Source organism: Apus apus, chromosome 16, assembly GCF_020740795.1.
Source record: "Apus apus isolate bApuApu2 chromosome 16, bApuApu2.pri.cur, whole genome shotgun sequence".
NCBI lineage: Eukaryota > Metazoa > Chordata > Aves > Apodiformes > Apodidae > Apus > Apus apus.
Window position 1 is genome coordinate 8,529,097 of NC_067297.1, and position 13,147 is coordinate 8,542,243.

At 42.6% G+C, this 13,147-nt stretch overlaps 1 protein-coding gene across 2 annotated transcripts in view; it reads left to right on the forward strand.

Moving 5' to 3' along the window:
- GALNT9 (polypeptide N-acetylgalactosaminyltransferase 9) overlaps nucleotides 1–13,147 on the forward strand; it is a 132,500-nt gene that overhangs the window by 58,914 nt on the left and 60,439 nt on the right. The window contains exons 5-6 of one of the 2 annotated variants that reach the window (XM_051633783.1): nucleotides 707–904; nucleotides 10,913–11,030. In XM_051633783.1, the coding sequence (XP_051489743.1) occupies nucleotides 707–904; nucleotides 10,913–11,030 (316 nt within the window). The remainder of the gene's footprint in view (nucleotides 1–706; nucleotides 905–10,912; nucleotides 11,031–13,147) is intronic. The other variant, XM_051633784.1, reaches the window with a different exon arrangement.

The following is a 13,147-nucleotide window of genomic DNA, read 5'->3' on the forward strand; positions in this document are numbered from 1 at the left end:
CTCTGTAAATTCATAGCAACTTCAGACTGCCTTGGTCAGAAACGAATGTTTGCACTGAAGCTTTTTGCTTCACTGAAACACTTTGGGATGTAGCTTCTGTTGAGGGCACATTGATGTTTGAAAGCCTTTTGAAATGATGGCACATGTCCTGCAGTTCACTGCTCCTGCACCATCTGGCAATGGAGATCTTCTAATCACCAAAGAGGTTTTAGAAGGCATAATGCAGCCACACTTGTCATTCAAACCAGACCCGATGGGATCAGTCCTTAGGAATCAAGATTAAAACCTTTGAGTAACTTTCAAATTAACTCAGTCCCTGGTGTATGTTTTGTTCTTTAGGCCTTGTCGGCAAGAGCACCACCAGGCATCGTGGTGTAGCCATTAGGGAACAATTTAGTTACTCTTGGTGATAGTGTCTCTCAACACATGCCTGTTGCAAAATGGAATTACAGTCTCCAGGCATCAGAAAAAGTGTAAAATGTTGTGATGTTAAACGCTGCTGCAGCTTCATAAAGGCAATAATTCATGTGCTATTGCCAGTAAAGTATTCCCAGCCTCTCCAGTGCGTGTCAGTGACCTGCTGTGCTCCGTGCTGCCCTCTCCCTGGTCACTGCTGTCAGTGTCAGAGAACTTTGATCAGGCTGCAGAGTGGGACCTGGGATTACCGGATGGCTGAAAAACCTTTTACTGTTTGTCTTGTTGTCAGGGTGGAACCTGCACTAACCCGGATCAAAGAAGATCGGAAGCGGATCATCTTGCCAGCAATTGACAATATCAAGTACAACACGTTTGAGGTGCAGCAATACGCCAACGCCGCCCACGGCTACAACTGGGGCCTCTGGTGCATGTACATCATCCCACCACAGGACTGGCTCGATAAAGGGGATGAGTCAGCTCCCATCAGGTAAATCTCCCGTCTGCTGTCATTTTTGGTACTAGCAATGTTTCCACCTCAGCTGTCTGCCAGGGGAGAATTTAAGTGAAGCAAGGCTGTGGGCTTTGTACAGAGATAGCAAAATGAAAGAGGAAAACCCCAGGTGGCCCTACAGAGCTGTGGATGTGTGTGTCTCAGAGCTGCACCACAGTGTGCACACAAGTGCAGGTGCTCTAGTTGTGAACACGGGGTTCAAGTTCACATTGTGCCCCTTCGTAGCACAGCAGGATCTTTTTCATCTATGCCAGTGAAACATTGTGTGTAGGACAAATGAACCTGTTTTATATGTGATTAGAGAAAGACTGGCTTCACTTCTGGTCTGAAGGCAGCACTCTTGGCTATCAGCCCAAACCTAAGCTTCCCAGCAGCACTAGCAGGAGGTGGATTTTCCTTGCCTTGTTGGAGAGTTGCTCTTTTTTCGGAGAACTTTGCACATCTTCTGAGTTCTGCCACTGACTGAATTTTAAAATGACAGTGGACCACATGGCTGTCATTTTATTTTTTTTTCTCTAGAAAGGAACATTTTAGCTTAGAGAAACGGAATTTTCAAATAAAAATTGTTTCAGGGATTGAGATAGTGGTTTTGAGGAGAATTGTTACAGTGGGAAAACAGGAGCTGATTAGAAAGGGGCTTTCTTTCCCCTTCACTTGAAAATTTGTATCACCAAGTCCTTCATCTCCAGGGCACATGCTTGTCCAACAGCTCCTCTGAGATGTACTGTGCTGGGCGAAGCAACTAGTGAAATGAATATTTAAAACGTGAAGCTCAGGTATATGTTTTATGTTGCTCTGCCATATTTTTGAAATTTCTTAAGAAGGATTCAAATTACCACTATAGAGTCACCTTCATTTTGATATATTTCTGCTTCATCCTAAAGCAAAAAAAACCTCTTTCGTATGGTCCCAGTGTAGGCTCTGGCAGAAAAGCTGATGTACTTCCCTTCCAGCAGAGAGCTGGAGTTATAAGGTGCTGAGAAGTCCCTCCAAGCACTTCAAACAACACACCCAACTGAAAGGATCCAAGCAGTCTTTTGCCAGTGAAAGGAGAAAGATGGACAGTTCCCATTTCTAAATGATCACTTGGATGAGGCCATCTCACAGGATCCGTCCTGCACACATACAGAGAGTCACACTTCATATTTGAGCAGGTGTTGCAAGTTGCACTGACGTTCATTCTCATGCCCCGAGACTGCAAAAGAGAGCTCTGCAGTAGCATTAACCTCATTTACCACAGAACAGCACAGTCCTTCATCACTGACCCTTTGCTCAGCCTGAAACCTCAATAAGCAGAAAAGTAATTACTTAGGAAATCAGTTTTCCTGAATAACATGCCCTGCTCTCCTCACATTGTTTTAAAAGTGCAGGTGTTTTATATCTATTTCGCTCAGCCCTCTGAAATAGTTTATTGATGAAGGAAAATTAATCAGCCAAAGCTTTCATTCCTGAAATGACGGTTTCAGTCTTTTATTGCTGAAAGGTTTTGCACACTTCATTACTTTCAGTTTATATGTGAAATCAGTGTATTAATTTTCAGATGAGTCATTTAGTATTTGAGTATCTTCTGTTCTGAATACGACAATCACATATCAGATCAGACTGAAGTAAGATGTTAAACCTCAGCAGGTTTCTTAGACACAATTTACTGTGGTGGTAGCTCATGTGCTCTGGAATGTATGGAAGCTGCATCTGCAAAATGCTTCTGGAATTCAACTACAGATCTTTTTTACAGAGAATAAGGATAAGTGGGATAAGTGGGTGTTTTCAGCAACACAGGACTTGAATTACCATGGGCTTTCCTCACGTTTATGTTCAAGCCCTTCCTGGAGTTATACTGGCACTGAGTTGGACTGATATAGAAATAAATAAGATCCAAACTCAAGCACTAAGTACTGTTGAAATCTGATGCACATAAGTAGCTGGCTGCTGAGAGCAGTGGTTTTATTCTGAACTAAGTGAAGAAACTCTCCAATTCAACAGTGCATAAACTGTCTAGAGACAGATGAGACAGGCAGCACAAGGAGAAGAGCACCCAGCCTCACTGACAGATACCAGGAGCACTAATAAGTGCTGATTGCATAAGTGTCTCTCCTGCAAATCATGAATTACATGCTGTAAAATGCAGAGACATCAACATCCAACCATGAACATCTTCCTGTCTCCCTGGGAACATGTGCTTTGAAGGTAGTGATCTAGGAGAGCAGAGCACCCACTTTATAGCCACACTGCACTGATTTCTGATGGGCCTCCAAAGCAGTAGCACCTGGATGGATTTGCTAAAGTGTTTGGCAGTGCTACTTTGTGATGTCCTCCTATAGAAATACAATGTAATTTTTTGGCTTTTAAGTGACATAACAACATAATGGTGGTAATGGAAAGAGTGAAGTGTCAATGATGAAAAGGATCAGGAAGTCTGTCCTTAGAATTGAAATTTGAAAGCACCCATGATGGGAACTTGTTATCTGTAAAACATTTAAGATATATTTTTAAAAGGGAGGGGAAATCAGACTACTGAGCAAACTTTTTTGAAAACCTCTGTTGGTTTGGTACAGATTTTGGTTTTGTAACCAGTTTTCCTCAGCATGTACTGCAGCTGTGATTTCTATTTCAGTTCAGTTTGCCAGGCGTGTAAAGTGGTCTGCATTGATGGTTGGATCCATGTATATGTTCAGTGTATTAATAAGACTGCAAGACTCTTCATCAGCATCAAATCTGCGAGTTTATTTAGTCCTTGCTGACACTATCCCTCTTAAGGCTTTCTTTGACACTGTATTCAGCAAATCCTGAGTTTGTTTTGTGTCTCTGTGTGTGCTTTCTAAAAGAAAAGGCTAATCACTAATAACCCCATGACTGGTTTTGTGGCTGGTGTAGCTGAATTCTTCCTCCCAGATCTCCAAAGGGATTAAAGATTTTCAGTGTTACAGAAAATGCAGATCAGGGCTTTGGCATTTCCAGTGTTTGCATTGTATGAATAAATATTGACCTGCAGAACTGGGTGAGACATTTAGAAAGTAGAGTCCAATTCCTGTTTTCTTCTGGGATTGCATAACAGATGTGCCTACTTCTTTTCTCAAAAGTTTTCTGTTTGAAGCCTCATTCTCTATGTTCTTGAATACCAACAGTGGTGTGATCCTACTCAGAGCTTTGCTGGGAAGAAGCAGGAACTGTCCCTCAAGTCAGCGGGGCACCATATAGGCAGCCATGTCAAATGTACACCATAAAATGTGTAGATCAGCTGTTGTGGTTCATGTGACAAAGGGGGATGTGACCTTGAAGAGCAAACAAAGTCAATGAAATAGCAAGAACAAAGTGTCAGATTTTGTAAAGATTTCTGATACAGTTTAAAGTTGTTTGGTTTGGTTTTTTCCACATTAGTAGTCTGAAATTCAGAACAATTGATGTTTCCTGAATCGACTTCTACGGGCAATCCATTTTGCATGTTTGACATTTGAGATGTAAGATGCCTCTAATGTGAAGATTTAAATAAGAATTTTTATTTTGACATCCTATGTCCATCACATCATTTTTCCATTTGTGTTCCTGAGAACACACTGCCCAAGAACATCCTTATCAAACAAACCATGTAAAAGATCCTATTTCAGAGGGATTCCAAATTTGACTATCCATTGAAACAAGCTGGGGTTTTTTCTGCACGCAGAAGGTAGTACTGGTTTCTGGAACAGCAAAGAGGTGTCTGGTACCTGGCTTGTCCTCCCTCACCTGCCGTGATTATGATGGACTGCTCTGAGTCTGATTTCTTGATCAGCAGCCACTAACATTAGAGTCATTAGTCAGCCTCACTCAGCCAGGTACTGCACAGCTTTCCATTTTATCTTCCTTCAGCAGCAGTGGTGCATTTCATTGCTACATATGTTCTCCCTTACTGCCTTAATGTGCCATCCCTCAGTACCAGTAGGAATGTGTATGTACATGCGCTGAAACTGCCGCTCCGGAAAGCACCTGTGTCCCATTCTGTCTGTAGATCAGATCCCACATGCCCAGGGTGAGGTGGTTTGTGCTGCTGCTGCAGGCTGGGAACGTGTGCCCATCCCCTGTGAGAGTCAGGCCCCAAGCTGGGCTGTCACAGTCATGGTGCTGCAGCCTCCTTGGGTCTTCCTGCTCTGGGACGAAACCTGTGTGTGTGCCTGAGCTTAGGAAGGGCTTCATCTGTAAAGCCATTCAGGATAAACCATTCTGACATGTAATATTAAAACTGGTGACTTTTGGTTGATTGATTGATTGATTGATTATGGTAATCTTTTTAGTTGCTGATTCACAGGAGCCTGTAAGAGATCAGGTTTTTTTATTTGTCCAGGTTCTGACAGGTATCCTGCCTCTTCCAAAACATATACCTCCATGGGGCATCAGAGAGTTATTTCTGCTTCCCTATGGCACTGCCTCTCCTAGCTAAGCATTCTGGTTTGCTTTTTTCTACTTGCTGTAGCTCTTCAAATGGGTTAACAAACCTCCCCACCATTAAGCTTGTCTTTTTTTTTTTTTTCCCTGTACTTCCTGATCAGCAAATCTGTCCTTGCGTTTTGTTCTCACACCGTGGTGAAGAAGACATGAGTTGTAAGAAAAAAATAAATGTTTATGCAGGTACCAGGCAGGTTTCCCCAGTTATCTTTCAGGCCAGGGGTGGGGTGCTGCTTAGGAACCTGAATCACAGAAACTGCCAGAAAAGGTGGAAATCTGAAAGGTGTGGTGTGTGATGTGTCATTTCAATCTCTTTCTCTCTCTCCTTATCTTTGTGTGCATATGTTTATATTTATATATTAATTTATCATTATATTTGTGTTTGTATTTATGTATTTGTGTGTCAGTGTTTGTAGGTCGGTTGTCCTGGAAACTGGACTTCTTGTATGCTCTGAAAGTTGTTTCAAATGTGACCTGACTGCAGGTACACTGGCCTTAAGGCAGGGGAGAAAGACATGTAAGGGACAGGAGCACCTATATCATCACGTGCTGTATGTCAGCCTAGAGCTCATCCCTTTCTCCTTCCCTTGTTCTTGACGAAGCCCCCAGGCAGCATCCATCAGGTGTCTGAAAAGGGAAGGAGAGGGACACACCTGGCTGGAGAAATGGCTATTGGTGCCTTCTGGAGTTTTGCTCACAGAGCCTTGCTCCTGGAGATCTCGCTAAGGTGAAACAGTCGTGACTCAGGCCTAGAGCAAGTGACTTTCATTTCTGGCCAACGTGTCCTCTTTTCTGGCAGCCCATCCCATAGCTGGCCCTGCCCTCTCCCATCGAGTGCCCTGGGCCTGCAGCAGCAGCTGGGAGAGAGGCAGGGAGTATTTACTGTGAGTTGCTCTCTGCTTCCTCCCATTCCCCAGGGTATAACCCAGAGTAATGTCTCTCATATCTCCCCTGCCACAGCCTTGCCATCAGGTAATTTCCACCAATTGACTGTGCAGTATCTTTCTCCAGTGCTGAATCAATACTATTCTGTGCTGCATTTCAAGGTTTTAGCTGCAAAAGCCATTTTGTTGTGTTTCCCACATGATCCTTTGAGTGCTGCTGCTGGTTATAATTGATGCTTATAACATCCTCATTTGTATCAAAGAATATGCTGCAGATCAAATAAGTTTTCCAACACCTTCAAGGAGTCAGTAAAAAATAGTACACTTCTAATTGTTATTTTGTGATCTCTTTCTTCTAAAAATGTCAGTCTTTTGCTAGAAAGTCCATGACTTAAGGGAAAATGTCCCTTTACATAAAGCAGGTATGGTTTAGGTTACTATATTTTAGTCTGAAGCTGTGAAGTGCTAAGGGCACTTCTCCTTTGCTGCCCCTTGGCTAATGAGCAGTGTTTAGGACATGCTACCACAGTTTCTTTTGTTTGTGTATCAATTTCTGACTTCCAAGGAAGGTCTTTGCTGTGCTGCACTAAAAGTGGTTCATATACTGGAGCTTTTTAGGTACTGGAAAAACCCAGTGATGACAGCCAAGTGGGGGCTTGAGCTTTTTGGGGAGCCAGTGTAACACTGTCATCCAGTATAAAACTGTTCACCTATATGCTTAAAGCACTTTCAGAAGTGTGTGTTGGGCTTTCAAGTTGCTGGAGTCTGTCTCAGACTTTTACCCAGGATTACTATGGGTGCGTCACAGATGGAGAAACAGAGGCAGAGGGAAGTGACTCACTGGAATCCAGATGAATGACAGAGCTGGGGAGAGAGGCAGGGTCCCCAGGCTTATAGCACTGTTACCAGCTCACTGGGCTGTGCAATCACATTACACTTGGTTTGCAGTTGGGTCAGTCAAAGCTCAAGGAAGTTAAGGATCTGGGTTTGATGAGGACTGAACGCCCAAAACTCTGGTTGAAGTTGATGGAACTGTTGAACATGCAGCACGCAGAAAAGTCAACATTGTGTGTCATAGGCAAGTTCTTTCATCCTGGCAGGCTGTGGCCAGGGCAGAGCCACAGGCTTCTCAGTTCAGCTTCTGGGATTTCAGCCATGCTGCTGTGCAGAAGGGCAGGGGCTGTAGGCAGCCAGGTAAAGAAAAACACTGACAGTGGAATTTTTCACTGGCTTCTCTGAAACGCTGGATGTGGTTCCTTCTGCCATTGCACTGCTATTCTTGCTCGTTACTGAAAACATTATATTCTCTGAATAAGCCATGAAGGCTTGTGGAGACTGGATTTGAATATAACTAATGAGAAGAAATCAAAGCTGTAAGAGAGAGGGATTTGGGAAAGCAGTCCTCGGTAGCATTCGTCTGTGAGTGATGATTATGTAGTTGCATCTAAAATGCATTTCCCACCCCCATTCAATTAACAAGTCAGTGTCTTAATGGACAGAACCAACAGCTGCAAAAATCCATCCCCCAGAGACAAAGATTCCAGCACCTGAGAGCAGTCTGCAAAGCCTTCCTCATTAGGAAGGAAGGAAAAATGTCCTCATGGGAGCATCCTAGCACAGTAAGGAGTTGCCCCCAGAGGAATTTTTGGTGGGGCTGGAAATAGAATGACTCTAAACCCAAACCAGCAGCTCAGTTTTGCAAAGCAGTGATGCTCCAGCCCTCATCCAGTGAAGCCTGTGTTTAGCTTTAAATACAGAGAAAAGAAAATTGAGGAAGTGGCTTGTGTTTCCTCACCCCCACCTCCTTTCCCTTTTTGTCATGGTTAACATTCTAAGAAATACCTAAACATTCCCTCAAAGATTTATTTAATTTCAGAGCTACTGAATTCCCTTCCCTTGGTCACATCCTTTCATTTCAGTTTCTAGGCCAACTTTATTCTTTGCCTATTATATAGTTTTCATCTCCATGGGAGGTATGTAGCATGTCTGGTCCTTTGTACAACCTTTTTAAACAAGTCTGTCTTCAGGCTTGGCTCTAGGAGATACAAACAGCAAGATGCATTTTAGCAAATGCCATCCAACTTGCAAAGATCCTGATGATAGGTCGATGTATCAACAGAAAATGGATGTGTCCAGCCAGGACTTCCCAGTACTGTGCATGAGGTTCATAGAGCTCTGAGACCACTTCTAACTAGAGACTGGTTTAACAGAAAGTCTTCACAAATCACAGCACCAAACAGAGAAGTGCTGGAATTTCTTTCATATACAAAAGAAGGACTGTGGAGTGTGGGAGAGGTCCAAGGCACTGAGGGTGTTTATGGTGACCCTGTTGCAGTTTCTTTGTAGGGTTTGTGACATCTTGCCTCAGTTTCCTCCAGCCTTTTTGACTGAATGGGTGAAGGGATGTGGCTGAGAGCCTCAGTTCCATCCAAAGTCCTCTGTGAAAGCCAGATGTTTGCCTTTCTAAACACCATTGAATCTTGTCCCTTCAGCTCATGATCCAGGAAATGCACCTTGTGCTGTAAGAGTGGAATGTGAGAGTTAAGCTATTTCAACTTATTTGTCAGAAACAGTGCCAATCAAACGGGTTTCTATTAACAGCTGCCTTTTTCAATTATGCAGAGAAAATATGAGAGGGATAATGTCACTGCAGCCTGGGCTTGTAATGATCTGAGAGGTTGCAATGGCTTTCAAGCTGAGAAAAATGCAAGGGGGAGATGCTGAAGCTGTACCAGTAATTTGAGTGCTGCAACAGAGTCCATTACAGATAACTAATAGCAGCACATCAGCAAATGAACCTTTTCAAGGGTACCAAATAGTTCCTGCCATGGGCTGAATTCTGCAATGTTGGGATATGCATTAGGCCCAGGAGCAAAGAATTGTTTTATCTAACCATATCTTGGCCATTTGTTTGAAACCTTTTTAACCTCCTGCTGTAGAAATGGTGAACTGCTGATGAGAAAAAGGACCTCATGTGATAATGCTGTTCCAGCAGCCACCTGCTGCTACTGGTGGGATCCATCAATACATGGGTATAAAAATGAGTTCATTTTCCAGGTCGGGGCAGTTTTTCACATATGTATGGAACTGCTTCAGCAACCTGTTTCTCAGATGTCCTGGAAAAATACCTTGCGAATAGTTTTCTGTACAAATTGAAGCAACATGCAGGAATGTGGGACAAGAGCGAATTTCTAGTGACAATGTAATATTAGTGCATTACAAAAGAGAATTCTTAAAATTGGTTTTAGACCTCTTCCATCATCTTTGTTTCTACAGGGCACTTTCATGGTGCGTATATATATGAGCTTGTCCATAGACAGAGCATTGTCTATTCTATTAGAAAATAGAAAATTGGCATAAACATGAATTTTCCTTACGTCTTCTCACAGTAGCACTGTTAAGAATGATGTTATATCCTCCAGATGGTTGAAAATTGCTTCCCTTTTAATAGAAGAGGGAACACAGCTCATTCTTCTAGGTCAGCTCCAAAAGTGTTTGGTTTCTCAAACAGTTTCACAGTTTCCCTGATTCAGCAATCTGGTCTGTCAGAATCCCACTAAGCTGGGCTGGGGAGGATGTCTGTTCCCAGGGCCTGGGCACGTCTGTAGATCAGACTGCAAGACGACTACCCATGACCTTGCAGTAGGCACTTTGCAACCTGCAACCAAATTGTAGCTGAATTGCAACTGAAACATGGAGCTGCAGGCTCTTGTTGGTTTTCCACCTTGTAGTTGTAAAGTTTACATTTTTATATTGTGAGCTGCAGTAGCAAAACCTAGCTCCTACCTTGAATTTTAAAGATGGAGGTTCTATGATCAGTGCAGAGATATGGAGAAAGTGAGGACAAATGAAACTAGCCAATGTCACTAGCTTGTATAGCATTGAAATAATGCTTGTGTTTATATGTTATCTCAAAATCTGTGCTGCTCAGTGACAGGTTTCAGAATGGTTTGTAAAGGAGAGCAGAACCAATTTTACATGTAAAAAGACTGATGTTCAGAGGAGTTAAGTGTTTTATCTGAAATCACTCAGTTGGTCAGTGGCAGATCTGAGGGCAAAATCTCTTAATCTGTAAATGTTTTCTTTTCTAAAACTGCCCTCAGAAAGCATAGAAATGTTAATCCTGGGACAGGTTCACCATGGCTGAAATTTATCTGCTAGAGTTGACTCCAGGAAGTCCCTTGCCAAACTTGACACCATGACTGATCCATGACTCTTGACATGCCTTTACCTCTATGTGGGTAAAGGGATTCCTCATTTCTGACAAAGCTTATGGGTTGGGGTTTTTTGTGTACTAATCATCAAGTAAAGTATTGTCTAGTTCTTGTGCTACTCTGTATGGTGGTGAACTTCAGCTCCAGCACAGATGGTGTCTGTACAACAAAGGAGAACCAGCCTGATGCTTCACCTATATGCATGGGGTACTTGACTTTACATCTTAGGTCTGTCTCATGGACAGCTAGTCCAAGTGTTTCTGGCACTGTGCTAATTATTTGGATGGCTCTGGTTCCACAAGGTCCTCTGTCAATTGGGGGATGAAATGCAATGTGATTGCTTGCTAATGGAGAAATTTAAAATGTAAACTTGAAGAGTAAGAACTGTGCCTGTGTAAATTTTTTATGAGGTGGGTTTTATAGTAGCTAATAAATGACAATTTTTTTGCTTTAATCTCTCCATGCAGGACACCAGCTATGATTGGATGCTCATTTGTAGTGGACCGAGAGTATTTTGGTGAGATTGGCTTGCTTGATCCTGGTATGGAGGTCTATGGAGGAGAAAATATTGAATTAGGCATGAGGGTGAGTAAGAAAGAAGAGAATTTGTGCCATTGCCTTATTCATTTGCAAAGAAAACGGGGGAACCTGTGGCCCACCAGAACTGCTGTCTTGACTGATGGGTTATTGCACTGGAATAATTGCAATAACTGCAACACTGTCTGGAACTGACAGTCGCAATAAACAAATGGCTCCGAACTTACTGGACTTGAGAAAACTGGTAACAGTCAGAAATGTGGTTTATTGGTTCATTTTGTCAGTGTCTGCATCCAATGATACAGCTTTTCTCCTTTCCCACTAGCTCTGCTTGTAAAAACAGCTACACTGTCATCCTGTGCTCGTTGTGCCTAGATGATGTTGTAAGCTTGTGGCCTAGCAGATGCACTACCAACAGAAAACTCAGGCTGTGGTATTTTAAGACTTCAAGAGTCCTCTTTATAGAATAAGACCTACAAGGTAGAGGTATCTGATCCTGTCGGGTAGTTCAGTGCAAAGTGTGGACAGATGACTTGGGGACAGCATCAATCCACCTGTGCTTCTGGACCTGTACGAGGTTGATACTTGTGATCCTTTGCCCTTGTTCTCAAGGTGGTGCTTGCCAGCAAGTGCTTCTGAAGTCCACGGAACATGTCTTTGCTTAGCACTTGAAAATTAGGCCACTTAATGTTGCATGAACACAGTTTCCTCATTATAAAGCTGCCTGTTTAATTATTTTCCCTTTACTCTGTATTCCTGGCTTCACAGTAACACGTCCCTGGTGCATGTAATGTGCTCATTAAAGCATCTATTCTGCTCATGGTGAAACACTAAACATCAAATTAGTCCATTTTTTATCGGACTTGTTTTTTCTAAAATGGCTACAAACTCCTTCACACCAGTGGGCTGAGGAAGAAGGTCATTGCAGCAAGTTTATTTTTGCATCTGGGTGTGTATTTATTATTCCAGCATTGCAAGAGGGATAGGGTTTGTAATGGGACTGTGTGAATACACTGCTTATACTTTAAGGCTCAGAATTCACATAGGGAACAGAAAAACTGCTACCACAAATCATCCAATTTTCCTTAAGAGGGTCAGGCTATTACCAGGATTGTGTGAGCTTTCCTTTATCATTGTGCAAGGGTTGGAGCTGTTTGAAACTTTTTCCACATGACTGCTCCCAGAATAGATTGAATGCTCTGGCAAAACTCTGGCATAGCTGATGAATAATCCCCCTAAGAAATCTGAAAGCTGTTACTCTTCCTTAGAGGAGAAGAACTTGCTGAGTACTATTAGGGCTCCTGGTAAACAGAGGCAAAGGTTTTAACAGGATTATGAAATGGCACTTGCTTGAGGAGAGGAGGATTTAAAGTGAACAAGGACAGGTTTTCCGGGGTAAGGAATCTGTTAAATTCTGCAGAAACCTAGGATCTAGAAACCAGCTCTCATTCTTGGCAGTTTTTACTTTGGAGGGTTTTTTGGTGGAGTTGTTTGTTTGTTTTTGTGGTTTTGCTTGTTTGTGATTTTTTGACCTAAAAAGAATAATTAACCCTACTGTTTGATAAAGATTTTATGAAAGTACAGATGTATGAATACTTTCTTTAAAATAGCTGGTTGTTTGTAGCATGGATTTGTTCCCTTGTGTTTTCAGCCTGGATCTATCATGGTAAGTAACATCCAGTGTCTGCCTCCTCATTTGCAAGACTGAGGTGTGATCCCCTCCTGTGTGTCTTTCAGAGCTGTCAGAAACCAGCAGCATAAAAACGCCCAGGAGCCTTCTCCCTTCCCTCTAGAATATTCATAAAATCACTGTGAATTTACAAAGGTGGTGTTGTTGTTGTTGGGTTTAAAGTCCAGAACCTCAAAGTTGCAAAAAATCATTCCTTTCCCAAGGCTTGGTGCACTGACCCACGTGGGGATATTGGGCACATCCCCTACACCTGCACAAAGGGCTGCATTTGCCCATGTGTGGCTCTGTTGGTGTGGAGCAATGGGAGACAGAAAAGGGAAGGAATAAATGAGCAAAGAGCAAGAAATAATATTATAAGAAATAACAAAACGGTGGGGAAATGGCAGCACATGTTTGACTGAAAACAGTCCCTGTTTTAAACAGCTGTAACAATGATCCTTTACACTTTTTTGCAAACTATTACTGCTAAAAGAAA